This window comes from Lissotriton helveticus, chromosome 1_1 (genome assembly GCF_964261635.1).
Source record: "Lissotriton helveticus chromosome 1_1, aLisHel1.1, whole genome shotgun sequence".
Classification (NCBI taxonomy): domain Eukaryota; kingdom Metazoa; phylum Chordata; class Amphibia; order Caudata; family Salamandridae; genus Lissotriton; species Lissotriton helveticus.
The window spans coordinates 1,934,190,557-1,934,218,457 of NC_136057.1; the positions used below are offsets into that span (position 1 = coordinate 1,934,190,557).

The 27,901-nt window shown below is 42.9% G+C and overlaps 1 protein-coding gene across 1 annotated transcript in view; it reads left to right on the forward strand.

The window, feature by feature from the left end:
- The first annotated feature begins 5,883 nt into the window (after positions 1–5,883).
- STX6 (syntaxin 6) overlaps positions 5,884–27,901 on the forward strand; it is a 119,858-nt gene continuing 97,840 nt past the window's right edge. Inside the window, exons 1-3 of the mRNA XM_078643491.1 lie at positions 5,884–6,829; positions 18,537–18,704; positions 22,348–22,444. Of these exons, the coding sequence (XP_078499617.1) occupies positions 6,795–6,829; positions 18,537–18,704; positions 22,348–22,444 (300 nt within the window). The 5' untranslated portion in view covers positions 5,884–6,794. The remainder of the gene's footprint in view (positions 6,830–18,536; positions 18,705–22,347; positions 22,445–27,901) is intronic.

Here is a 27,901-nt window from a genome sequence, read left to right on the forward strand (position 1 = left end):
GAGCTGAAGGAAGAGGACTGGTCACAATCACTTGCTCTTGAGGTTTTAAAAAACAGTGGGCAGTTTTGGAAAATTATAAATCAACCGCTGTTTTCGGATGACGATAACTCGCCCCTTGAGTCCAACATCCCAGACGAGGGCTGGATAGCGCATTTTGGGAAAATATATTCTACCCCAGATTCTGAGAATCACACGAACACCGTCATTTCCAGAACTGAGGGTTCCCGTGTAATATTCGAAGTTATAGAAGTGGAAAGAGCAATTGAACAGACCCTAAAAAATAAGGCACCAGGCCCTGATGGGGTTCCTGCAGATATATTCAAATGCGCACCGAAATTTTGCGCTAAGATCTGTGTAGTGTTTTTAATGCCCTGAACCAGAATAATATACCGGTGTCATGGAAGAAATCCATCATTATCCCAGTCTTTAAAAAGGGAGATAGGCAGGACCCCTCCTGTTACAGGCCTATCTCCCTAATAGATTCATCGGTTAAAATCCTGGGACGGGTCATTCTGCATAAAGTAAAGGATTGGTTAGACGATAGAGGGGTACTGTCGAATGTACAATATGGCTTTAGATCCAAAAGGAGCACGTTAGACCAATGCCTTAATCTACAATTACTAATCGACAAATACACTAAGGCCAAGGAGGGGTCAATGTACTTGGGATTCATGGACCTCTCCTCGGCATTTGATCTTGTAAATAAAACTAAATTATGGTAAATCCTGCTTAATATGGGATTTGATCAGGCCTTGGTCAACCTGGCTGAAGGGCGCTGCTCTAGCCATTTTAACTCAGGGAGGGGGGTTAGGCAAGGATGTATCCTGGCCCCCCTTCTTTTTACAGTATATATTAACGCCTTAGAGCCGGCGTTAAAGAGGGCCACTCTTGATATTACGCGTATAGGGGAACTTGGTATCCCAGTTCTCCTCTTTGCGGATGACGCTGTCCTTCTTTCACGGACGGGGGTGGGGTTACAACGGCTGCTTGATGCCTTTGGGAACTTTATGAGGACCCTGGATCTTAAAATTAATGCGAAAAAGTCACAAGTGATGATCATGGGGAGGAGTTCTAGGAAGAAACTAGTGAAAACCTTTTTTTGCTGTGAGGAAGAACTCTGTAGAGTGTCAATATTTCCTTACCTGGGGATTACCTTTGATGAGAGAGGGAGTTGGGGCCCGCAACTTAAAAATAGAAATATTGCCTTTGCAAGAACAACCTCTGCTCTTCAGGGCTTTACAAAAAAACTGGGGGCAAGGCCTATAGAAGCAATCATGAAGATACGTCTGAGTATACCCTCCCACACATAGTGTGGATAAAACTTGGCTTGGTAGTTTGGTTTGCCCTGTTCCCATCATGCACTGGGACAGGAACAGACTAATTTGCATATAGCCAGGTTCTGAGCTGGGATGGTGCAGTGAGCTAAAAAACGGTGATGGATTAAAACCATGATCTATTGACTTGGTAAGAGTATTCTGCATCATTCAGAAACTGTCCATCACCACCCCCCTTTTCCAAAATCGGTTTTATCCACACTATGTGTGGGAGGGTATACTCAGACGTGAGTCCCTTGCTCATTGCACCATCAGGATTCAAGCAAGCCGGGCCGAAGAAGGCTGTGATGCCAGAAACCGGTCCCCGGAAGCTTGTTTCCTTCCCAGTATAAGAATTGGCTTGGTAGTTTGGTTTGCCCTGTTCCCATCATGCACTGGGACAGGAACAGACTAATTTGCATATAGCCAGGTTCTGAGCTGGGATGGTGCAGTGAGCTAAAAAACGGTGATGGATTAAAACCATGATCTATTGACTTGGTAAGAGTATTCTGCATCATTCAGAAACTCTGTCCATCACCACCCCCCTTTTCCAAAATCGGTTTTATCCACACTATGTGTGGGATGGTATACTCAGACGTGAGTCCCTTGCTCATTGCACCATCAGGATTCAAGCAAGCCGGGCCGAAGAAGGCTGTGATGCCAGAAACCGGTCCCCGGAAGCTTGTTTCCTTCCCAGTATAAGAATTGGCTTGGTAGTTTGGTTTGCCCTGTTCCCATCATGCACTGGGACAGGAACAGACTAATTTGCATATAGCCAGGTTCTGAGCTGGGATGGTGCAGTGAGCTAAAAAACGGTGATGGATTAAAACCATGATCTATTGACTTGGTAAGAGTATTCTGCATCATTCAGAAACTCTGTCCATCACCACCCCCCTTTTCCAAAATCGGTTTTATCCACACTATGTGTGGGAGGGTATACTCAGACGTGAGTCCCTTGCTCATTGCCCCATCAGGATTCAAGCAAGCCGGGCCGAAGAAGGCTGTGATGCCAGAAACCGGTCCCCGGAAGCTTGTTTCCTTCCCAGTATAAGAATTGGCTTGGTAGTTTGGTTTGCCCTGTTCCCATCATGCACTGGGACAGGAACAGACTAATTTGCATATAGCCAGGTTCTGAGCTGGGATGGTGCAGTGAGCTAAAAAACGGTGATGGATTAAAACCATGATCTATTGACTTGGTAAGAGTATTCTGCATCATTCAGAAACTCTGTCCATCACCACCCCCCTTTTCCAAAATCGGTTTTATCCACACTATGTGTGGGATGGTATACTCAGACGTGAGTCCCTTGCTCATTGCACCATCAGGATTCAAGCAAGCCGGGCCGAAGAAGGCTGTGATGCCAGAAACCGGTCCCCGGAAGCTTGTTTCCTTCCCAGTATAAGAATTGGCTTGGTAGTTTGGTTTGCCCTGTTCCCATCATGCACTGGGACAGGAACAGACTAATTTGCATATAGCCAGGTTCTGAGCTGGGATGGTGCAGCGAGCTAAAAAACGGTGATGGAATAAAACCATGATCTATTGACTTGGTAAGAGTATTCTGCATCATTCAGAAACTCTGTCCATCACCACCCCCCCTTATCCAAAATCGGTTTTATCCACACTATGTGTGGGAGGGTATACTCAGACGTGAGTCCCTTGCTCATTGCACCATCAGGATTCAAGCAAGCCGGGCCGAAGAAGGCTGTGATGCCAGAAACCGGTCCCCGGAAGCTTGTTTCCTTCCCAGTATAAGAATTGGCTTGGTAGTTTGGTTTGCCCTGTTCCCATCATGCACTGGGACAGGAACAGACTAATTTGCATATAGCCAGGTTCTGAGCTGGGATGGTGCAGTGAGCTAAAAAACGGTGATGGATTAAAACCATGATCTATTGACTTGGTAAGAGTATTCTGCATCATTCAGAAACTCTGTCCATCACCACCCCCCTTTTCCAAAATCGGTTTTATCCACACTATGTGTGGGATGGTATACTCAGACGTGAGTCCCTTGCTCATTGCACCATCAGGATTCAAGCAAGCTGGGCCGAAGAAGGCTGTGATGCCAGAAACCGGTCCCCGGAAGCTTGTTTCCTTCCCAGTATAAGAATTGGCTTGGTAGTTTGGTTTGCCCTGTTCCCATCATGCACTGGGACAGGAACAGACTAATTTGCATATAGCCAGGTTCTGAGCTGGGATGGTGCAGTGAGCTAAAAAACGGTGATGGATTAAAACCATGATCTATTGACTTGGTAAGAGTATTCTGCATCATTCAGAAACTCTGTCCATCACCACCCCCCTTTTCCAAAATCGGTTTTATCCACACTATGTGTGGGAGGGTATACTCAGACGTGAGTCCCTTGCTCATTGCCCCATCAGGATTCAAGCAAGCCGGGCCGAAGAAGGCTGTGATGCCAGAAACCGGTCCCCGGAAGCTTGTTTCCTTCCCAGTATAAGAATTGGCTTGGTAGTTTGGTTTGCCCTGTTCCCATCATGCACTGGGACAGGAACAGACTAATTTGCATATAGCCAGGTTCTGAGCTGGGATGGTGCAGCGAGCTAAAAAACGGTGATGGATTAAAACCATGATCTATTGACTTGGTAAGAGTATTCTGCATCATTCAGAAACTCTGTCATCACCACCCCCCTTTTCCAAAATACATTTCAGATAAGAGCATTTTTTTAACACAGAAATATGTCAAAACATGCTCTTATCTGAAATGTATACAGCATACGTAAAAAGTTGTACTGAGGTCAAAAATAAGATCAGTATATCAAAGACTGAGTGAGCTGCATCAGTCTGTGTACTTTGCTCATACTAATGGTGCTTTTAGTGATTCTTGACTCGCTTGAAAATACTGCGGTCCTAAACAGGGCCAAGAGATTCAATTATAATTGCACATAATAAGAGACATGCAGTACAAACACCACTGCAGCTGTGTTTCTGTGGAAAGGGTTTGCTTGCACTTAATCCTCCTTTTGCTAGGGGCATCCTATTAGCTTTTCTCCCTAAAAGAACATTGTGTGAGGATATACCACTTTTTCCCACACATCAGGCCTGCCGCCTCTGGTGGGTCTTGGTGTATTTTAAGGCCTCTACTGGGTAACAGAACTTTCCTGTTAATTCTTATGTTCAAGGTAATTAGATGACTCCATGTAAGTAGGGACACAATGCTGTAGTCCTGGGATTTTCTATTAGTTCAAACGATGCGAGCAAGGACTGCAATTACCAGAATGCAGTAGATTCATTGTTGAATGAAAATCTACAACAGGAGCAAGGCATCCTTGGTAACATGGGGTTATCTAGTCACCGTACTGAGTCATTGGATCCCCGTTTTCTCATCTCTAACTACATTATAGTATCTCTTCCCTGTATACCGGATGGGGTTCTACCTCAAACTCTTATGTCTTCCAGAAGAAAGTAGACAGCACTCCTCACCATTGAGGCATCCACGCTGCACGGGTACGAGCATGGATCTGTCAACCTTCAGTCACAGAAGCATTGCTTATGGATACAGAGAGCTGTCAGAAGCATCTGGAACCTTCTACCTCTCATTATTCCCTTCATTAATGTGCCGGTCAACCCGGGTCCAACAGCAATTACTTAACTTTCAGCACTGATCAGCAGCGTCACTGTCAATAGAGCCTTTCTTTACCTCTGTGACAGCCTGCCTGAGTGGCTGGAGTGATCTGGTGCTTGCTGCAGGGCTGGGCACATAGGCACCGCTCACCAAATGGGGAGGACTTCTCAGTTAGAGTTAACTGTTTTTATTAAGGTTGAGGCTGCTATAGTAGTCTTGAAACAATAATACACAGCCTGGCTGTGATCTATATGTGCCTCAGCCTCACTCTCTGGTGTCATTTCTAATATTTATATTACTCGTGAGAAAGTGTCACTCATAATCGTTGAAATGTCACTCATAATTACATTGAAATTATGAAAATGTCATACATGGCAATCTGAAACCTTGGCAGCTATGACGCTGTACAAAGGTTCTAACAGAACTATGGTAAAAGAACGTTCCATTAAAGGCATACATCAAAACAAGAGCACATTACTGCGGATAAACTACACATTACTACGAACACCAATAAAGTGGGCAGCATAAACAAGCCTGTCCGGTCAACAGCTGGTCAGCTCCAGTCGTGAACAGAACTACCCGCAAGAGACCGGCTGCTGCGGGAGCCCAGTGATCAGGACTAACTACGTCATACAGTGACCTCCGGGGTCAGTCCAGCTCAACGCTGCTAACCTCCATACCACTTCCTCCCTATTTCTTCCCATTATCATGGCCTTCAGCTCCAGAGCCCAGACAGACTGCCTCAGAGCGGTCTGTAACTAGCTTAATTCGCATGGACCCAGCCAACCCCGCTCTGAAACGGGCGACAATTCGCACACGCTGTGCGACAACACCATGGCTGGAGCAGATGCACGTGCGGGTCTCCGTTATCCGACCGTAGCCAAATCCAATAGGAACGCGGAATTCTGTGCGGCGTATTAGGATTGGCGGAAGTACTGCCAATGCTCCAATCATCTGTCTCTTTACAAATTCGTAGTACTCCGAGACTCCCAGAATAGCTTCGACCGTGGGATTGTTTGGTGATGCGACCCGGAAGTGCTGAAAAATAGAACAAATGACGTCCGTTAGAAGAGCCACAGCGGATACTGGGCAGAATTTGCAGATGGTCCGTGTAAGTAGCGGACAGGTGGTCACCTCACATTCCTCAATACTCTTCCCTTAAATCTCAACAGTATATCTACTGCCTTTGTTTTTCACAGTTACTATAGTAACGTGTGTTTTATATAGGGTTTCTATGACATTTTTCCTCGTTTTAGTGATCTAAATAACACCCGTCTATGTATTAATTATCGGAAGGATCAAGGGCGGAGTCCACCTTGCCAAGTTTCTGATATCATGCCTTTAGGCGGAACGTAGTTCTCGGTTGGCACGCCCTTAATTAATTGAGGTATCTCTCCGCACCCATGCTACAATCCATCACACAGCTTCAAAATATATCTATCACCCTCACAGAAAGCCCGCATGCCGGTTCAGTGATTGGTAAACCTAACCAATGATAGATGTCTTCTCTATACCGCGCTATAAACTATATTTTATCCATTCTAAGTGACTTATTTGCCCTGTCCTACCGCATTCTTTAATTGTATTGTATTGTATTGTAATTGCATTTATATAGTGCTTACTACCCCTGACGAGTCGTCGAAGCGCTTTTTCGGCGAGTAGTACTCTACTCCGGGACCCATAAATGGCTTTCCAGTAAGTTCCCTACTATCACCCAGTCCCCTGTACCACCTATTTGCCAACACACTGAAGATCTGTCCAATTCATGAAGTACTATTGCATTACACTCAGAACATTTTATCTATATCCCTCCCTGGCCCTTCTTGACTGCCTTCAAGCGACCACAAAGAACTTCTCACATCGGCGTGAGCCCCGAAGAGCAAGCAGGAACTACAGTAGTCGCGCATCATGTCAATGGAAGATCCGTTCTTCGTGGTCAAAGGGTGAGTGCTTATAGTTGGGTCTCAGTGGTGAGCAACATTATTTCTTAGACGTCAATGACTCTTCCTTCGGTTGATGGATGGATGGACTTATGTCTGGATGTGGAATGACAGATAAAGATAACCGTTGGAATTGGAGGGTGATCAAGACTGAACAGAGAGATAGTGACTGTGAAAAAGATCTATGATGGGGACACTGAAAGAAAAACCTTGAGAGCACACCTGTTAGCAGTGCTGATTTTAGCAGGCTAGGGTGAAAAATTGCGAAGGGTAGGGAAAGATTTGGCACCGCAGACCTTCCATGCCAGTACCAATAGAAGGTCAGTAGTAGTGGATGATATTAACTTTAGGGCAGAGGTCTTCAAACTTTTGAAGGTTGAGCCCCCCCAGGTGATTTTTTTTAGATGTTGGGCCCCCCCAGCACCTGACAGAAATTTCCGGAATCGACCGCCATGCGCACATTCCGGGCATATCCAGCAAATAATGTTCAATACAATAAGAGTGTTTAGTAAACTGCAGGTTTGTGAGGGAGTGAGTGTGGTGAAATGACAGAGGCTTATTACGCAGCCTAAAACACCACTTTCCAAGATTAAATTTTCATAAATTGTTCATAGATGTTTCCTTTTGTAATTTAGGACGAAAACCTTAATGGGGCACAACATGCCCATACTTGTGTACAGGGGTGAGTGATGTTACCATATGAATTTGGGTGCGCATGTTAGTGCAGAGTGGGACGAATTAATGTATGGTTAGTGGTGGGCTTATTGGAGTGAGATTGCAGATTGAGCAGTGAGGAGGACAGGTGAGTAAAGTGTCATGACTGGAGGTTGAGTAGTGTGCTCGTGCGACTGCGGGGTGAGGTACAGAGTGAACAGCGCTAGTGCATTGTGAGTGCAGAGTGATCACTGTGAGTGGAGGGTAAGTGGGTGAATGGTGTGAGTGCAGGATGTATGACGTTACAACGCATGCTTTAACAACGCATGCCATTACGACGCAGGTTTTACAACGCAAGTCGTTACAACGCCTTGCGTTGGGGGGCGCTGGATAGTGAATAGTTTAATTTACTATTCCAACTCCAGTCCCTGTGGATAGTAGGGAAGGTGTTGGATAGTAATCAAACTATTCCCTATCCTAGAGCGCCCTCCAGCGCAATTCGTTGTAATGACTTGCGTTGTAAAAGTTGCGTCGTAATGGTAGTGCGTTGTAAAAGTTGCGTTGTAAAGGATGTTTCCCGTGAGTGCATGGTGATCAGTGTGAGTGCAGGGTGAGCGGGTGAATGGTGTGAGTGCATGGTGATCAGTGTGAGAGCATTGTGATCGCTGTGAGTGCAGAGTGATCACTGTAAGTGCAGAGTGATCACTGTAAGTGCAGAGTGATCACTGTGAGTGGAGGGTAAGTGGGTGAAGTTGTGAGCGCATGGTGATCAGTGTGAGCGCATGGTGATCGCTGTGAGTGCAGAGTGATCGCTGTGAGTGCAGAGTGATCGCTGTGAGTGCAGAGTGATCGCTGTGAGTGCAGAGTGATCGCTGTGAGTGCAGAGTGATCGCTGTGAGTGCAGAGTGATCGCTGTGAGTGCAGAGTGATCGCTGTGAGTGCAGAGTGATCGCTGTGAGTGCAGAGTGATCGCTGTGAGTGCAGAGTGATCGCTGTGAGTGCAGAGTGATCGCTGTGAGTGCAGAGGGATCGCTGTGAGTGCAGAGTGATCGCTGTGAGTGCAGAGTGATCACCGTGAGTGGAGGGTAAGTGGGTGAATGGTGTGAGTGCATCGGGATCAGTGTGAGTGCTGGGTGAGGGTGAAAGTGAAGGACGAGAATGAGGAGTGAGTGGTCCGAATGCAGGGTGCATTACCAGACACTTGAAGTAACTCAGCATGTTATTGACGGCAGCGAAGGGTTTCAAATGTGTTAAACTATTGCTAATATGGCAGTAACCAGGGATCAGGGTGGAGGAAATAAATAATGTGCTGATCCCTCAACAAACTTCCAGTCTCATGATTAGGGTTGCCAGCTCATTATTTTGATGTCACATATGGTATAAAAATAAGCAGTCACCTAAAGTTGTATTTTCAGCACTTGTCTGTGCAGACTTTGAACAGCAAATATAAATTGAAAGAACTTTTAATTGTTTTCTAGAGCTGCCTGAATGATCCATGACTGATAATAAAAGGGAATAAAGACAGAAAAGTAACATTAAAAATGAATACATACTTCTTACTTATAACACTATTTAGCAATTTGCAGGCTGTTTAAACAACACATGGTTGGCTGGCATTTTGCGCGCCTGCCAGTTTAATTTTAAAAGAAGCCTTCAGGGACGTTTTATGGATTTTGGGGGTTCTGGGCGAAATGGATTTTGGGGGCCCCTGTTTGGACCAGCTTTGATTTTATGATCCAGTCGCAGCTCTTTCATGCCTTCTTTGGTCAAATACTAAATGTGTGTACATCTAATATTCAGGGATAGTGATGTGTGTTTTCAGTGTGTAACACAACAGCAGTTCACTAATATTACTGTAAATAATCTCGGTCACACCCTCCCATTTCTCATATGTGAGGTCCTGTATAGAGCTATAATAAACTTTTTTAATGGATGTTGCATGACACAAACACATTTTGTCTGCAAAATGCCTGTAATAGACTCTTACACGTTAAAAATGAATGATAATAAAACGCTATTTACAACATTGTGTTAAAAAATTATTCAAGGTAATGAGGGCAAGACTCTGCAAGAGCTGGCTCTTTCAACCCCCCCCCCCACCCCCTTTGAAAGGCTGGGGCCCTGGCCCAGAGCCCGCTTTGCCCATGCTTAAAACTTCTATGGAAACTATCTCCTTTCTGGGAAGAGCTAACTCTCCCAGGAGGGGGTTAATTCCTACAGCTGAAATGCTTCAGCTGCAGTGGGAGGCAAGGGGTCTCCTCTGATAAAACTGAAAGCGTGTCTGTTTGTTTTCTTTTTTTCTTTTGGGTTTTAGCAGAGGAGACCCCTTGCCTCCCACTGCAGCTCGAGCATGTCGGCGACTAATTAACCCCCTCCTGGGAGAGTTATCAAGACACAAGAATAGGTCGATTTCTCCTCCCTCCCCCCTCCAACCATCCCGGAGTAAAAGCTAAGAAGGCTTGGGACGGACGCAGGAAACAAAGAGACGACTGGAGTGGAGTTCGCGCCCCCCCCGGGGGGCGCGCCCCACAGATTGAGGAACGCTGCTTTAGGGAGTGTGAGGAAGTGGACAGATGGACACCAGTGTATAATAATTAATTACAGTGTTCTCTGAACGTTTCATTGCTACCAAGAGGTTTACTAAGGAGTCGCTGCAAACACAAGACTTCATGGCAAGTGATTCTGAGAGACTGGTGGGTTTAATAGCATAAGGAACTTTCAAGATAGTTAAATCAAAATACATGTATTTAAACAAACCTAAGTTATCTTGCCTCTCTCATTTCGAACCGTGAATTTTTCAAAAATCTGTGCCAGCTTGCCTTAAGGCTTGGGGACCTCAAACTTACTGTATCTGTACCACCACACTTGACTCACCATCTTCAAAGTGAATCAATGGCATGCTGCCTCGTACACAACCTTGCATTTTGGCATGACAGCAGCTTGAATTTATTATCGTTTAGCCGTGATTTGAACAGCATGTTCCAAGCCATCATAAATACATGATTTTTATTACCACCTCACACTCCCTTACAAGAATTTAAATGTTACCTTAATGTAAGCAGAGAGTACGTCATGTATGTACTTATCCTATTATGATGATGTAACAACATTGTTTGATATACAACCACCAATAAGGCCTGTGTATAGGATGGCTTTTGCTGAAGAAAAGACCATCTTATTGTGTGGAATATTTACTAACTTCCTAACATGGCTCACAAAAGGCTTGCAAGTACAGCTAGAAAGTTAATAGCTACAGTACTAGTAAGGGACCCACAGCAAGGAGAAAAATGAACCGATTGATTAATTTCAATTCAGATTTCACGGTGTACTGCTTGGAGTGCCCATGCCGTAAACGGTATGTTGGTAACACTATTCACCGCGCAAAGAAGTGCATTTTGGAACATATGCGCGCAATTGCGAAAAAAGATCGAGCATATCCAGTGGCACGCCATTTCGAGCTTGTACATAACAGTAACCGTGACTTGTTAAAATTCTTCTGTATAGATCAGGTCCCCAAACAGGAGAGAGGTGGGGACAGAGTCAGGAACCTCCGTAGAATGGAGTCGCATTACATCATTGATCTCGATACCATGGTACCAACAGGGTTGAATATTACAGAGGAACTATGGACCCATCTAGACTAAGATTCTTGTCATTAAGCACTGTATATCTGAGTTTTTTTCTGTCTATCATTTATGAAAGTGAGGCACAGGGCTTTTTCTTTGTAAAAGTTTAATCGCTTGAAATGATTCCTTGTCCCCTTAAGTATTTAAAAAACAGGAATTTTCGGATGGATAAACTATGGGGACTAACTTTGCAATTTCTGCAGCCTAAACCAACCCTCCCACGAGGCTTAGTATTTGCCCATTCAAAATGAAGCAATTTAAATATATATCGATTATTAGGACTTATAGACAGAGATTTTATACATGTTACATTGCAAAAAAAATTCGATGTAATTCTGAATGTGTTTATAATTATTGCAACAATGTAACTACTGCCCTACAAACATGAACAACATATAACTGTTTTGAGATTCATATTCTGAACATGTGGTTTATAAAGATGCGGTGAAGTAAGTCTCCTGCTGCTAACCATACCGATACTCTTGTAGAATAGGACATTCAGCTTACATTTCTTATACTATTCTAAGATGGCGCCCACACAGCGCTACTTGTGGAAGATCAGACTAATATACTTTGGTCCCTTTTTCATGTTCTTTAACTTAATATGGCGCCGTAGTGGGGTGCGATTACTGACACCATTTCAACTCGCCGCAGCGAAGTCTACCCGTATCCTCATACTGGTAAGAGATTCAATTTCACTTGTTTAGATAGATATTAGCAACACAACAAGGACATAGCGTCAAATATTGATGCCTCCCCTTAATATTTTAGGATACAGTGAGGAGCAGGATAATACTGTGTATCAGGCAGTAATGACTCTCGTATAACCGGGAGCATTGTTTCTGATAGACCCCTACAGAAGGGAAACTGTATATAAAAATATTCCATGAGTGGACCAGGAAGGAAGTATACCTGGCCGTAAGATACATATGATTTTTAAACATCAGGCGATTAGGTACCCGAGCACGTTTTCATACTTGTTTATTGAAATTGCAATGGGTGAATGTTTTACAGATTGAAATACAGTCTGATGAAATTTGACAGGTACACACTATTCTCTCAGGTCTGGGGCTCTCTCTTGGTACATTGGTTCTAATTATTGGGATTTTGCAGGAATTATTGACATTCACTGGGAAACACACGGGGTTAGGAAAGGAACAAATAGCTAATGACGCAAATTGGCTACTAGATGTAACTAATCCTTAGAACTTTCGACTGATAGTATGGCATGTGATAAAACAAATTATGAAATTGCGAAATATTTTTGAAAAATATGCGATATTAGTAAAACTGTTAGCTATGCACAGGTCTCCACGAAAAAGTCACAAAGCATATATTGTCCCATTATATATTAAATTTGCACTTATGTCACTATATTGAGGGATTACCATCCATATTAAAAAATGTAATAATTACAAATTGGGCCATTATTTGTAAAAAAATTCATCCCTGCTGAAGTCACGGGAATATCCCAATCGGCAACAAAACACATGTTGGCTTGTGGATAAGAATACAAGAATTGGAACCTAAGAAAATAGAGAACTGAAAGAAAATGTTGCGATTTTTTTTTTTTCTTTCTTTTTTCTGGAATGTTATTAAAAGAAAGTTAACATATTTGTAAAATAGGAATAGTGAGTGCTTGGGATATAGGACTTAAAACAGAAAGAGAACAGGGCGTTTTTGTGAATGCTAGGGAATATTTAGATCTCTACTATCAGCATACAATATGTTTAGCTTTTGACAGGTTTAATTTCTTCCAGAGAAAACAAGGCCAAGTAGAATCTGTTGAGGACAGTGTCAGCCTTAAAAAAGTTAGCTGTAACATGTAAATTTGACAATTTGCACGACAAATTAATTAGTGATCAGGTCATTATGTGTAACAATAACTCCAATGTGCTGGAGATACTTTTAGTGAGTGGGATTCTTCACTCAAGGACATAAGAGCATTGGTTAAAAAAAAGTAAGTTATCCAAAATATGTGCAACAGCACCTCGCATCTCGACCACTACCGGTGTTGAGTCTAAAGTGGATGCTCTGGTGTGTAATGTTTCTAAAGCATGAGACTCTAAAGCCAAAGGGGGGGTCAGAGAACAAACCGAAATCTGGAAGTGGATATAAGAGTAAGAATCTGGCTTGTTATAGGTGCGGTAGCAAGGATCACCTAGCCAGAGATAAGAATTGCCCTGCCTTAAGGGCGAAGGGCTAATTTTGTGTAGTGTTTGTCATTATGCTATGGTGTGCAGAAAGAAGAATAAAGGTGAGCACTGTGTTAAATTGGTGGATGATAAATCGTTTTCTAAACACTCTGACGCTGGCCAAAAAGAAGTGAGTGTCTTGTGCGTTTAGTGTCCTATGCTGAATTTGTGTGGTCTTGCTAGGAATAACCCTATTTGTGACATAAACGTAGGCGGTGTGGTGTTAAGTATTACAGCAGACTCTCGTTTACCATTATCAACAAGGCAGTGTGGAAAAGTGAGTTTGAAAAAGAAGTAAAAATGCAGTTACTAGAGTCTGATATCCACCCAGTTACGTTCACGGGTGAGAAAATACCTATGTGTGGTTATTGTGTTTTACCTTTTGAATTTAAGGGTAGAAGGATGATGGGTAAATTGTATGTGTCGGAGGTAGGACCCTCAATGTTAAGATCAAAAAGCTTTGAACATTACACTAAATCCCAATAGTGTGGACCAACTGATTTTGTTGAAAGACACTGAACAAGTTTTTGTGGTCAAGCTTAGGAGAGAATTTCTAGAAGTGTTTTCAGGAAGAATAGGCAATTTGAAGAACTTTGTTCATAAAATAGTCTTAAAAAGAATGCTATACCTGTGTCTTACAAAGTAAGGAATATTCCCTTAAGCATTCGGGATGAAGAGACGAAGGAACTAGAGGATTTGGAATGTAAAGGGATTATTGAAGCAGAGGAGTGTCCAGAGTGGATGGCACCACTTGTCGTGGCCAGGAAGGGAAAGGGTAAATTGAGGTTGTGTATCGACCTTGGGGACCTCAACAAAAATATCATGGTGGAGAATTTTCCACTTCCCAAGATAAATGAACTGCTAGCTATTTTATCAAGTGGTTCTCTATGATCGATTTAGCTTCATCTTACCACCAAGTGACTCTGCATCTGGACAGTAGGGATCTCAGAGCGTTTAATTACCGGCGGGGTGTTTCAGATTTATTTGCATGCCATTTGCACTGGCTATGGCTGCAGCAGTTTTTTTAAGACTGATGCACAAACGTTTTTAAAGCTCTCCATGGGTTAGCATACTTCCAGGATGACATTGATTATTGGTAAGAGCAAGGAGGAACACTATCGTAGGCTATATGAGTTCTTGGAGAAGTTGAAAGCCTATGGATTGACTGCTGAATTGAACAAATGTAAGTTTTTGAAAAAATCAGTGACTTATCTTGGGCAGTGGTATTACACTCAAGAAGGAAGCCTTAGAGTCTATTAATGATGCCCCAGATCCATCAAGTAAAGAAGTGAGGTCATTTTCAAGGTTAGCTGAGTTTTACGCCCAGTTTGTGGAAGGATTTGCAGAGAAAATGTATCACTGTAGGCAATTACTGCGTTCTCAACAGGTATTTGAGTGGAGTGGCATGTGTCAGGAACAGTTTGAGGAAATAAAACTTGACATTTGTTAAGCAATACCCTTGCAAGGATTTGACCCTAGAGCCAAAACTATCATTACAACTGATGCCAGTGCTAAAGGTCTAGGGGTAGTGTGGTCTCAAGTTTCTAGCGATGTGTGGAGGAGGGGAATCCTCATTTATTCTGGTAAAAGTTTTGACCACGGAAGGGTCTAGCAACGCCACTGCCCGTATATCTAGGATGTCCCTTAGTTTACTGGATTATGCATACAGTGTGGAGTATCTTCCATGGAAAAGGAACAAGGTAGCAGATTATCTCAGCAGGTCACACCCGTGGGGGGGGGGGGAGGGGAATGGAATCAAGTGAGTGAGTGGGATGATTATAATGTAACAGCTAACGTGGAGAGGGGCAATGATACTATTTCGGATTCTGACTGGGAAGTTGGATATAGTGTGGATGTGACCTTGAACAAAGTCAAGGATTATACGCTGCAGGGTTGGCCTAACCAAAAGAAATGTGGAGGAAGAGTGCACATGTTTTTGGGCACTTGTAGATGAGGTATCTGTCTCTGGTTTCCTATCAAGAAGCAACAGCGATTCCCACCACAGGGCCTACGACAGAGGATACTTGAAATAATGCATGAGGGTCATCATGGGGTGTCAAATCTAAACAAAGACACAAAAGTTACTATAGGTGTCCAGGCATGGACACTCCAATGGAGAAATTTGTCAGAATGTGTGAACATTATTTCAACGCGGATAAGTCTTTGGATGTGTTGAGACTGCCCAAAAGGCACAAGAGAAATACCTTCTGGACCGTGGGACGTCTTAGCACATTGATGTGCTAGGCCCTGTTTTGGACAGTAGGGGTGTGTCCAAATATATTGTGGTTCTGTTAGATATGTATTCCAAGTGGCCAGATTTAACGGTCAGTGGAACATCCGATGCTGCTACTATTGTTACTGTAGAAGTGATGGTATTCCTCAAGGAAAGTGTTCCTAAATCACTGTTGCGTGATAATGGACCGCAATTCATTGATGAGAAATGTAAACATTTTCTGAAAAGGAATGGTGTTAAGGAAAAGAAAACTCTTATATATCATCCTGCTTGTAATGGCGCTGTTGAAAGATTCAATAGGGTTATTATGGGCAGTATTCAGGCTGTCATCGATGCAGGTAAAAAAAATGTGAGCTTGAGCTAAACAAGTTGGAGTGGACGTACCGCATCACACCCACAGTAACTGGGTACAGCCCTTTTAAGATTCTAAGGGGACGAGATCCTTTCACAAGGGACCATTCTGCCTGGATGTCTCAGGAAATGCAGAGTAAATAGTCACTGAAGGTAGTTGAGGCTAATCTGGTGAATCCCTGCAGCACATATAAAGAGTACTATGACAAGAAAAGAGGAGCCAAAGAAGTGCGTTTGTATGAAAGGCAGTGGGTATGGGTTAAGTCTAGCAGGAATGCTAAGAACCTCTGAGGGTGAGGAAGGTTTTCGCTTGTTCAGCTGAGCTGGAAGATGGCAAGATTTGGCTTTTTAGCAAACTGGCGAAATTCAACAAGATGTTGTCATGGAAGAGTGGCAAAAATGTTTCCTCCTCCGGTTCCTGAATTTGGAATGGAAGTGTCTTGGATAGTACCGTAACTTATGCCAAACTCAATTGTACGACTGGTGGAAGGAACACCTTGGAATCTCATGAAGGGGTGCAACCTGGTGGGATGCAGGATGTGTGTAGTGATTTCAGGTGCATCTGTGAACCTTCATTGCCACCTGTTGCACAAAACGTACCAAGGCAAGATACTAGGGCGAAAGTTACGCGCTCTGGAAGGCCAGTGAACTTACCTGTGAAGCTGAATGATTTACATTGTGGATTTTGTATTTCTTGAGACTCTATTGTTAGTTTTTTATAGTGTACTTTTAGCTATATTATTTTACTGTTTTTATTGTATCTTTCATTTATGGGTCAAGACTAATTTGCATATGGCTGGGTCCAAACTGGAATGGCATGGTGAGCAAAAAAACTATGGATTTTGGCCCAGATCTCTGTACTGGGGTGAATGTATGACATCGTTCTGCATTCTGTCCATCAATTGTTCTTTTTGCATTTGTCTCCCCGAGTGGGACGGGTATGCCCAAACGTGGGTCCTGTGCTCTTCATGCCACTGGAGTCAAGCTATCCTGGCTGATGAGGGCTGAAAGCCCGACACCAGTCCTAGGATGCTTGTTTCCAGTCCAGGGAGGACTTGGCCTGGCAGTTCGATCTGGACTATTCCCATTGGGCGCAGGGTCAATACTGATTTGCATTTGGCTGGGTCCAAACTGGAATGGCATGGTGAGCAAAAAAATGATGGATTTGGGCCCAGATCTCTGTACTGGGGTGAATGTATGACATTGTTCTGCATTCTGTCCATCAACTGTTGTTTTGGCATCTTTCATTTATGGCCATTACATTCATTGTTTTAAAGGAGAAGATGTGTCATGTTCTGGCATTATCCCGACGTGCAAGGTTGCTACAGAGTGCGTGGAGAGAATGCTTGTGGGTAGATTTGGAACAGGGAGGTTGTAGAATGTTAATATGAGAGGGATGGTTCATCATCGCTGATATGATTGAAGTCTGTATCGCTCTCCATTATGGAATAAACTTGACGTTATCATCACGCTTGCAGCGTCGTAACTCACCAGAGACATCACAAAAGTTGCATTACAGGCGTCCCCTTGTTCATCCAAAATATAGGAGGATAGTGGTGTGAGGAAATAAAGGAAAGGCAGATATACTCGTGCCATGAAACCACCACCCATGTGGTCAAAATTGTCTCACCCCTTGACTCAACAAGGAGCCTACAAAACGCTGAAATAACCCTACTGGTCATAACATACCCAGACTTTAGGAAACGTCTGAAAACTGAACTGTTCAGAGTCATCTTCAGTTGAAATGCAAATAGAGCAGCAGTAGTGATGGGAAAACATCTAGTAATGTTGTCAGCTTGTGTGTATGCCTTTGGTATAGCACAAACCTAGCCACAAGGCAGTAGAGCGCTGTCCTCAATTAGAGTCCGGTGTCACCCATTAACGTCTTAGCAGAAGTTTTTTCTAACTCTGCTGCACTTTCAGGGGTTGGACTTCCTGCAGACAGGTTCTTCTTTCAGAATAGGACTGATGAAGGGAGTGATGCGAGATGATGATTGAAGGAAAGGAAGAGTAATTGGGACTTATTCTGCAAGACAGTTGATGGGTACTAGTAACTGATGAAGGAACAGGGCGTGGCCATAATCTAAGAGTTGTATAGTGGGGATATGTGACTCGGGAAGGAACTTTGGTTAATAGTTACTGAGAGGAGAATAGTGATTGACAGTCTGGGAGTAAAATTGTTGATGGTAAGGAACCAGGAATGCCAACATACTGTGATGGAGGGTACATTTGAACAGTGGCTGGTTACTCTGGGGGTGGAAAGCGTGGATGACTGTGTCAGAGGTGTGCTATGTATAGTCAGTGTGGGGAATGGAAGGTGAAGGGGTCTCTCGAAGGAGAATCATGGATGATAGTGATTCTGCAAGGGAGATGGTGAGTAATGTGACCTCAAAGAGAGACATGGTAAGGGAAAGGACTGTTCGAGGGTAGTGATGAGTGATGCTAATTGGGAAGTAAATTTGTACGACTTGGGACATTGTAAGGGAAACTGCAAGTGATTGACGCTGGGAGGATAGCAGGTAGTGGTAGTGACTTTGGGACTGACCTCATTAGTGAGGTAGCTAAGGAATGATTGGGGATGCAAACTATGCTCTGTAAACATGGTATAGTACTTTTGATTAAAATATGCATCTCTTGCCTTTGATGATCAGTGAAGTACAGAAAGCAGTGAACACTGCCCAGGGTCTGTTCCAGAGATGGACGGACCTTCTCCAGGACCCAACCATAGCTACCCGAGAAGAGGTCGAGTGGACTACAAACGAGCTGCGCAACAACCTGCGAAGTATCGACTGGGACCTAGAGGACCTTGAGGAGACCATCAATATCCTTTGCCGTTTTTGAGAAATTAAGTTTTATTTTCTTATTTTTTTTCTTCTTTTCAATGTCATGTGAATGTTACTTTTGTATAGCAGGTGATTATAGAGGAAATTTCTTTGCGGTACCTTGTAGAGATGTGTGCAGTTGGTGAGGATAAAAGTCTCTTTGTCACTCTTTTTATGGTGTTTGGAGAGGGTCTTTCAGAGTGTTTAGAAGTCTGAACAAATGTGTTTTTATATACCTTGGCTTGATGCAACAACTCCTGTTTCTATCGCTTGGTCTTTGAAGGAGGGAGTAGGGCTGTGGTGTGTGTCAGGTACCATTAGACTCTGACATGGAACGTTCTTGTTCCAGCCCACTAGAAAGGCAGCTTCATTGTTTTCATATTTAATGATAACACTTGAGTCCTCCTTAAGATAATCACACTACTTTGTATTATCTCTCAATGTTTTTTTCATTCTTTGTTTGATGCAGGGCTCCCCTTTGTAAACCAGAGAAGTTAACTCGGAAGCAAAGTCATTGATTGAACCAGCAGCCAATTGGCTTAGTTAGTCTTTTCCAGCTGTGCCTGTTTTGTTGCACAGCACTGGTGGCGACTACCCATTTACAGGGCTGTATTATTCACGGGGTCTGTGAGCCAAAACGAGACATCTACCTGACTGACCCTAATTCAGTATGGGGGGATCTGTCTTGTCCTATTATGTGGAGATTTCTTCTTTGTGGGAATATGGACCCCTTGGCATGCATACAGTACTTTTGTTCAAATGTGTTCTTCTGTTTGTTGTTTTTTGTGTGATCTAAAATGCAGCTTATCTAACTGTAAATCGACTAGTAGGTCTGATGCATTAGTTTGTGTATTTTTAAGCTGAGTTCAAAGACAATGGTGCTCCGAATTCATACATATTTATTGTGTATCAAAGTATACTTCTTCTTATGTGGACTGAGTTGGTTTCTGTACTGACATAGCCAATTAAAAGATTTGGAATCTTCCTAGGTTTCTTGTTAGCAATATTATAAAATGAGCCTTCACAGCAGAGTGTTGTGATAAACAAAGAGGGACATCTCATTCTTCCTGTTTGTACAGCCAGGATTGCTGAACGTATCTTTCTTTTGTAGTAGGAGTTTAGGGCCAGATGTAGCTCGCCAAATACCGGTTACCGACCGGTATTAGGGATTTGTAATGTAGGGGGCCATTGATTTACAGAATCGGCAATTTTACAGATTCGGTAAATATACAGAGTCGGTAAAATACCGAATCGGTAAATTTACAGATTCTGTAAATCAATATGTAGGTGGCACTGTAATCAGTGCCACATGCCCTTACCGATTCGTTATTTACCATGGAATACTATTCCATGGTAAATAACGAATTCCTGTGTACATGCACATCTGTGCATGTACACCTGTGCCATGTGGCACACAGACATGCCCTAAGGGCATGTCTGTGTGTCACATGGCATACAGCCAGAAACAGGGGTGCAACAGGGTGTCAAAGTGACACCCTGTCCCTCTTGTAAATTCGGTATTTTTACCGATTCGGTAATTACCGATTTGGTATCTGCCATTGAATCCTATGGGCTTCAAGACCCATAGGAATCAATGACAAATACCGATTCTGTAATTACAGAATCGGTAAATACCAAATCATACCGATTCGGTATTTGTTACCGAATTTCTACCTACATTTGAATTACCGATTCATGAATACCGAATCGGTAAAATTCGGTATTTATGAATCGGTAATTCACATTTACCTACATCTAGGCCTTAGTCTCTTGATGGTGTTTGTGTCCTGAGGACGTTTGTTTTATTCTCAACCAGTAAAATTATGTAATGAGAATAATTTGAGGACCCTGTAAATTGGTTGTTGCCCCTTTTCGCTCCTGAATATGTCTTTAGTTTACAGTTCTGAACGCGTCTGGGCTACTCATACCCCCTTGTCCAATTACTTACCTAGGTACTGACTTGATGAGGCATTGTTGTGTATGTATATAGATTATGACTTTGATAAGTCACTTGCTAGCCAGCTGCCTTTCATCCGTCTTTTCATTTGCAAAATGTTGGAGAAGGCGTGTCACTTTACAGCTGGAAACCCTACTATCTTCTTTGATGTTCTTTGTTCGTTTTGTGGAATGGTGTAAACCATCTTAGCAGATCTCTTCTGTTGCCAGCAGTATACATCATCAGTTGTAAAGAAAATGTGAATTCAAGTGTCGACCGTAAAAAGTAAGATGGTTCATCTGGCATGTAAGACTCCATTTCCAGATGGATAACAGGATAATAGCATCTTCAGAGTATTGAGACTTTCTTTTCTGAATGAACCCATCAACAAAGGTTCACATTAAAATAAAATGAGTGTTCTGATTTATTTTGTAAATGATCTTCACCTGACCATGGACACAGGTACCTAATCTGTCCATGTCACTGTGTATTTGTCAGCTGTGTTTGACGCCATTGCTGTCAGCATTGTAATATTTAAGAATCCTGATGATGCTGGGTAATTTGCCACTTAAACGATTCCTTAGTCCATTTTCTGTGTCATAAAATGTGGGCCATAGATCTTTGGGAACTATTCAACATATTTGTTTGCCTGTGCTATCAAGATTGCATGTATAGCTTCTTGTGGATTTTTGGAGCCATGACTTGCACAGGCACTCCTTTATGTCAACTAGTACAGAGATAGGTGTTTATTTATATGTGCTACTAATGTACTATCTGAACAGTGACCCAGATTTAACTCCAATTATGTTTGTCTGGTCTCAACTTTCAGCATGTGACACAAGATGGTTGTGTCCACTTGGTTAACAAAACTAGGCTATTGCTGTTCAGAGTGCACAGTTTAGTGCCGAAGTTACAACAGGCAATGCATGCTTGTGGCTATAGTTTGTGCAGGATTGTACAGTGTCTTAAAGCTCAGACTGCTGCATGAGCCTGTATCCCTTATGGAAGGCGAATTGGTATGGCAAGTCTTTGTATCAAAACGTGGGACTGTAGAAGTGCTTGTTACACAGAGCACACACCTAAACAGTTGCAAAGCATGTAGCTTGTGTAGAGTGTGGTGCTCGTATGTTACAGCTTGTTCTATATGCCAGCAAATCATATCCATTCGTGGCGAGCTGCAGTGACTCCTTTTGACTTCTCTGGCCCAGGTCAGTGTGGCTTTGATCACACACAAAATACTGTATTCGTATCCCCCTTTATCCTTGCAAAGTAGATATTACCTCTAGCTGTCAGGACAACAAATTCTGGTCCCAGAGTTGGCCAGACCTACCACAGAAGCATGTGCACCCTATGCGAGCGCTGGTGCAGATTTTCAAATTTGCTGCTGCCAGCAGTTGAAGCCTCTACCTGAACAGCATGAAGCGTCAACTGTGATTAGCACTGTCACTGTTCATGCTAGTCAAACCATTTGCACCTGTTCTCCTGCTGATCTTTCCATGGTACAGAACCTTTTGAAACTCCTCATTCCACTTGGTATTCTTGCAAACTTTGAATTGGTGCCAATAAAACCTGATTGGAGGATAATGTCCACAAGTAATACGAATGATTTGAATTAAAATGGACAAGTTTGTAGTGTATTGGTTTGTTATTTCCACAGTCCTCCCACTGTCATCTTATGTTTTATATTCTTTAACTTCCTTCTTCAAGTATCGTAGAAGCAAATCCTCGGAAATTCAACTTGGATGTTGCTGAGCTCACTAAGAGGAAAGCCTTCATCAGTAGCACCAGGCAGACAGTAAAGGTAAGCTTTCTACTTGGTTCAAGTGACAGAGCTGAAAGCACATGGTAAGAATGGAAGTCATAGGAGAAAGCTATATCTTGAGACACACAGGCCCACCATGCACCTTAGGTACAGTGGCTGTGTGATAAGAACATCAACTCATGTCTCATTTGAGCTGATCTGGGATTAGTGACTGAGTGAGGTTTATGGGTCTGAGTTAGAGCAGGGACCAATATTTATGGGGCTCAGCTGAGAGCAGTGACCAAACGTTCATAGGATAAACTAAGATCAGTGTCATGAGGTTCATGGGGCTTAGCCACAATCAGAGGCAGTAGTGTCAGAGATGAGAGCGGTGATCTGAAGTTCAAGGGGTTCATGGGGTAGAACCAAGAGCAGTGAATCAGGGCTCATGGGGCATGAGTTAAGAGCAGAGAGTCCAGGTGCATGGAGCTAAGTCAAGAGCAGTATTTCGGTTCTTGGGACTGAGCTGATAACAGTAATCTGATGTCTCTAGGAAAATGAGAATACGGGCTACTGGAATAAAAGACCAATAACCTGAGATACATGGGACAAAAAAGTGAGGAGTAACCCAATATGTATTGGACCACCGTAAGAGTAGTTGGCTGCAGTACTAGCAGGTGTAGTGAGTGCAGTATGCAACGTGCAAGCACCATGGTGAGATCAAAAATGTGTGTAGGATGTGATCATGGTGAGCGCATTAACCTGATATGCCTGCGGCTGACATACAGCTGAAGTAAGAGCAGTGCAAGGGCCTCTGAGAGCCGAGAGCAATAATCTGGTGTACTAAACAGAGGAAAGAGGTGCATATAGAGCACATGGGCCCTAAATGAGATTGTCAGTGCACGCTATAAGACCATGAGCAATCTTATGTGCCAGTGGTCATAATGGTGGCACTAACCCGGAGTGCAGAACACTGAACTGAGAGCAATGTGCAGACGACCAGGAGCCTTGAGAGCCGTACTCTAGGACCAAGCACATTTCTGCCTGCTGAGGCCCTGGTAAATGCTGTATTTTGAGGGTTGTAGGTCAGGCATGAGTGCAGCATAGTGTGGGCAAGTGCCAGGATTGGAGCAGTTATGCAGGAGGTTATGTTGGCTCTGCTATATTGAAAACAGGGTAAAGAAAGACAGTATTCCGAGATGTGTGCACAGTGGTTAGAGCAGTATGGTGCATGGTCAAAATAAGACTTAACCCTGAATGCAGCACATCGACTTGGGGAAATGCAAATTAGACATTTATGCAGAAGTAATTGGGCCAACCAAGGCTTTCTTGAGCAGACAGTCAATGGTATATGTTACTTAGGAAAAACCCCTTCATGGAGCACTAGTGGCTCCATCACTCATACCTAGGGCAGGAAACTGGAGTCTGGGATTCACCTGAGCTCCCTGGGTTTTTGTTTGACTGGTTCTTGTCATGCCTCATTCCTAACTGCATCCACCATCTTTGGCACTAGAGACCAGTTTTATTAGCAGTACTGTAAAAATACATAGACCATAGTGATTGAAAATGTCTCTCCTGTAATTGGTTCAGGGGGATGCCTCTGGGTGTGAGCTCCATACGACACCTTTCTCCAGAAAAGCAAGTCTAGTGTCTGGCTTGCTTCACTGCCAATACTGGGGATAGCGCCCACCCAGGACAGGAATGGTAAATTATTGGGTGCCTGACGTACAAGTACAGTTAGTGGCCGCTATGTGACATTCACGTCTCACTCAGTTAATGCTTTTCCTGGAGTTCTCCAAACTTGATGGCCTGTGGTTCCATACTCATTCCTATCTTTGGAATGATGTAGGGGGAGCAGACCACTGCACTGGATCATTGTCAGTAGCTCCAACTAAACAGAGTATCTACCTGTCGAGTCCTTGGGCTACCCATTTGGTCTTCACCCTCCCTGGGTGGACCCTTAGTAGCCCCGGCCTGACCAAAGGGTGCACTCCATGGGATGCAGAACACTAACATCGCGAGAGGTATCCTCTCACTCCAGAGTGGTACTCCCTAACTTAAAGAACATTCTGTCTTGGGCAGATATAGGACAACTATACATCTCTCTTGCCAACCACTCTATCATACTGGATATATTGGCAAGGATGCCATTTTCTCACAATCCTTTGTACCACCTACCAGTTGCTGGGATACTATTCAGTTATTTCACCGCACCAGGCTGTGTAAAGCACTTCCACCTAAGCGAATAAGCAACAGCATGGACACAACTCACATTCACAATTATAATACTGACAAGCAACCCTGGAGACCTGGTTACTGAAATCTACCTGAGCATTTGCTCTGTAGGAAGCTCACTCTGTGATGCATGAACCTGCACAACATAACATACCCATGATCTGCGTGAAAGTATTACAAATGTTCTATAAATATTCTCTCCAACTTTGTGAATTTCTTTGCTTCCAAAGGCTTCTTGCCATACTGTTGTGTAACCTAATTTATAACTCACTTAATTTTTTATAATCGCATCTTCCTGAACTTGTGTATCCTGAAGGCTGACCCTTAAATCTCTGATGCTTGAATGCAGCTCTAAGATCTGTGTACCGATTGCTAAATTGATTTTTAAAAATCTGTCTGAAAGAAAAGCTATTTGGATAGCCCATAATTTCTTGCTTTTCTTTACTTTTTCTCTTTTATTTTCTCCTCTCTTTGTCTCCTCTTTAGCACTTATTATTTCTCATTCTTTTGCTCTTTCTCTTTCCCTCTTTATTTTTTTAATCATCTTTTTCCCTCTCCTAGCATGTGTGGTTTACCTCTTTGTACTTCATAAACAGTCAGTTTGACCAGGACTAAAGCAGCAGTTGTGTGGCACAAACTCAAATGTAGAGAATTAGTTTGTCTCAAGCCCTAGCCACAACCAAGTTTCTTTTTTTCTGTCAAAGGAGAAGTGGTGCATAAAGACACTGGCTTTTACGTAACCATGGGTACTGCGTGAGTCGGGTTAAGCGGAGAACAACTTGTGCATGTGTTTCAGCATTTCAACCACCTGACCTGTGCATATTAATCATCTGTGCATTCGGTAGCCTCTTTCATGATGCAGCAGTGGAGTATGTGTCAGTACAGGCACCCTTGCAACACTGATGTGCGAGCACACTCGGTATGCAGTGTGGTTTGTAAGTTCCTGTTTGCTATGCCTATGGGAGACCTGGATGGTTGTGAGTTGGAACTGTTGACCACAAATTCATACCCGAATAGCGTTGATAGGAGATGATAGCCACAGGTCTGTGCTTGGGTGCCTTGACGTGGGCTGAAGTTGGATAAACAGTTCAGTCCTTCTACGCTAGAGTCTATTTTTTCATGCTGTTAGACTGATCATTATGATCTCAACCATACCTTTATGCTAGGGCACTCAGTCTATGAGATTCCTAAAATGCATTCTTCTAGTGATGTTTCTCCCTTAGCTGCCCAACCAAGTCTTTCGATGCAAAGCAGAGGTGTGAATCCATTTACAGCCACAAGAGGCATAACTAGCGAAACAATTGCAAGAAAGAACATTTAAAATTCCCTGGTCGTGTTGTATGCCAACCTCAATCCTCTTGAATCCTTCTGCCCTCTTAATAGAGATGTTATCAGACGAAGTCAGCCATCAACCATTTGTAATGAAGAGCCAGCTTACCTTTCTGGGTTGTCATTCTCTTCAGACGCAGACCTTTAATGTTGAAGCAAGCGTTTGGGCACCCTAGTCCAGACAACACTGGAAAGGATTGCCACTTGGGTAAAATAAGGGTATTTTTCTCCTTTTGGCTCCATCCTTTCAAACTAATTGGCCTCTTCTCTGCAGCTCTGTGACTCTTTTTCTGAACTTTATGGTATTGCACAAAAGAACAGGATTCTTTTTGAGCTTCATTGTCGGACGTTTAAAATGTATATTCCTTAGTGTCTCCTGATTCTCCTCACCACTCCTCTATTGATATCAGTTGATGCAACTATAAGCTGTCTTCGTGTTATTCCAACAGAGATTTCACAGCTCTTTTGCTTATGTTCATAGCTAAGAAATGTTTTTAACATAGAAGGAAAAAACGAGATTGGCTGTTCCAAGGCAACATTTCTAGCCCAGATTTGAAATAGATGTGTATGTCCTGTGAATGTTTAATGGCAAAAAATACTATGTTTCAGTGTACCATAATGAGGAGGCGCTGGCTGAGGAGCAAAGCCTTCTTACATGATTTTTTAATTTGGCTTAGTAATATGCTACCTCCTACTGCTGCTGTTTCGGAAGATGGGAGTTTATACTGATTTTTCTTTCCAAAGCAAGTGAGCTCTCAGGGGAGTTGGGTACTCCACAGTACCTTAATCAAATTAATGAACAAATAAACCTTTTGGACAGTATCTACATTTTCACTCCTTGCCAGCAAGAAGTCTTTGTGCATTCATGATCTGCTGAAGGCCTGTAGGTCCCAAGTTCAGACTCAGCAGTCCCAAATGAGTCTTCAGTCATTTGTCCTGAGATTGATTACAATTAAATTGGACAGGAGTACATTGTGTAATATGCTGCTTGCCTCCTCAGACTACTCCCCCCTGACAGGAAATGGAGGTTCCCTTTTTAAAGAAGGGAGTGTATTCCTTGAAACTTAAATAGAGCTATAAAATTGAAACTGGCAGTAGGAGTCAAAGAACTCTTCAAAGAAAAGAGGGACTCATGAAGGAGCAAGATTATGGCAAGCTTTTTTTAAAACAACCAGGTTAAAGTCTTTCTCAGCCCAGGCTTGACATGCAGGTGGTGTTTATTACAAATCCCTCTGTATTTAGAACTTTCAAAGTGTTATGTACTTTAGCCATACCTCATCTCATTTAAATGCACCGTTTCATGTGGCTTGGATGGCTCGTGATTAGAGGTCCTACAATAAGAGGAAAGCAAGTCATTTCTATTTAGCTCTTATGTTGAGGATCCTGTGTTTTGTCAATTCTGGGAATTCCCCTACTTGAGTTACGTGTGCTAGCCAGTTAATCAAAATGTTGAACACGCATGATTCATATCATGCATGTTTGGTTTAAATTATATTCTGCAAATGTGATAATCAAGCCTCCATGACTACATTTGCCTTGTTTCATCTAAATTTTGACAACTTAATTTTTACATTAGCTTGTAATTGATTTCTAAGAGCTTCTAGAAAATTGACCAATACGTGTCTCGCTGTGTGTTGATATTCAAAACAATCCCATCTAGTATAACAAAAATAATTGAAAGGGCATCAAGCCACTTTCTGTTGTTAATACTAAGAATTTTTAATGACAGTAATAATGTTATACAAGTTGAGCAAAGAAGGCGAAAGGCAGGTAGCAGTCTTCATGCTGCTTTGCTAAAATTTAGTCGGCGCTTAGAAGTAGCAAAATGAGGGTAGGATTGCTGTTGACTAATAGAAACAATTATGTTAGATTAGTATATATTAGTCACGCTTTTGGTAATTGTGGCTGCTGCTATATTATCGGTCTTCATTGAGGTTAAAATTCAGATCATGT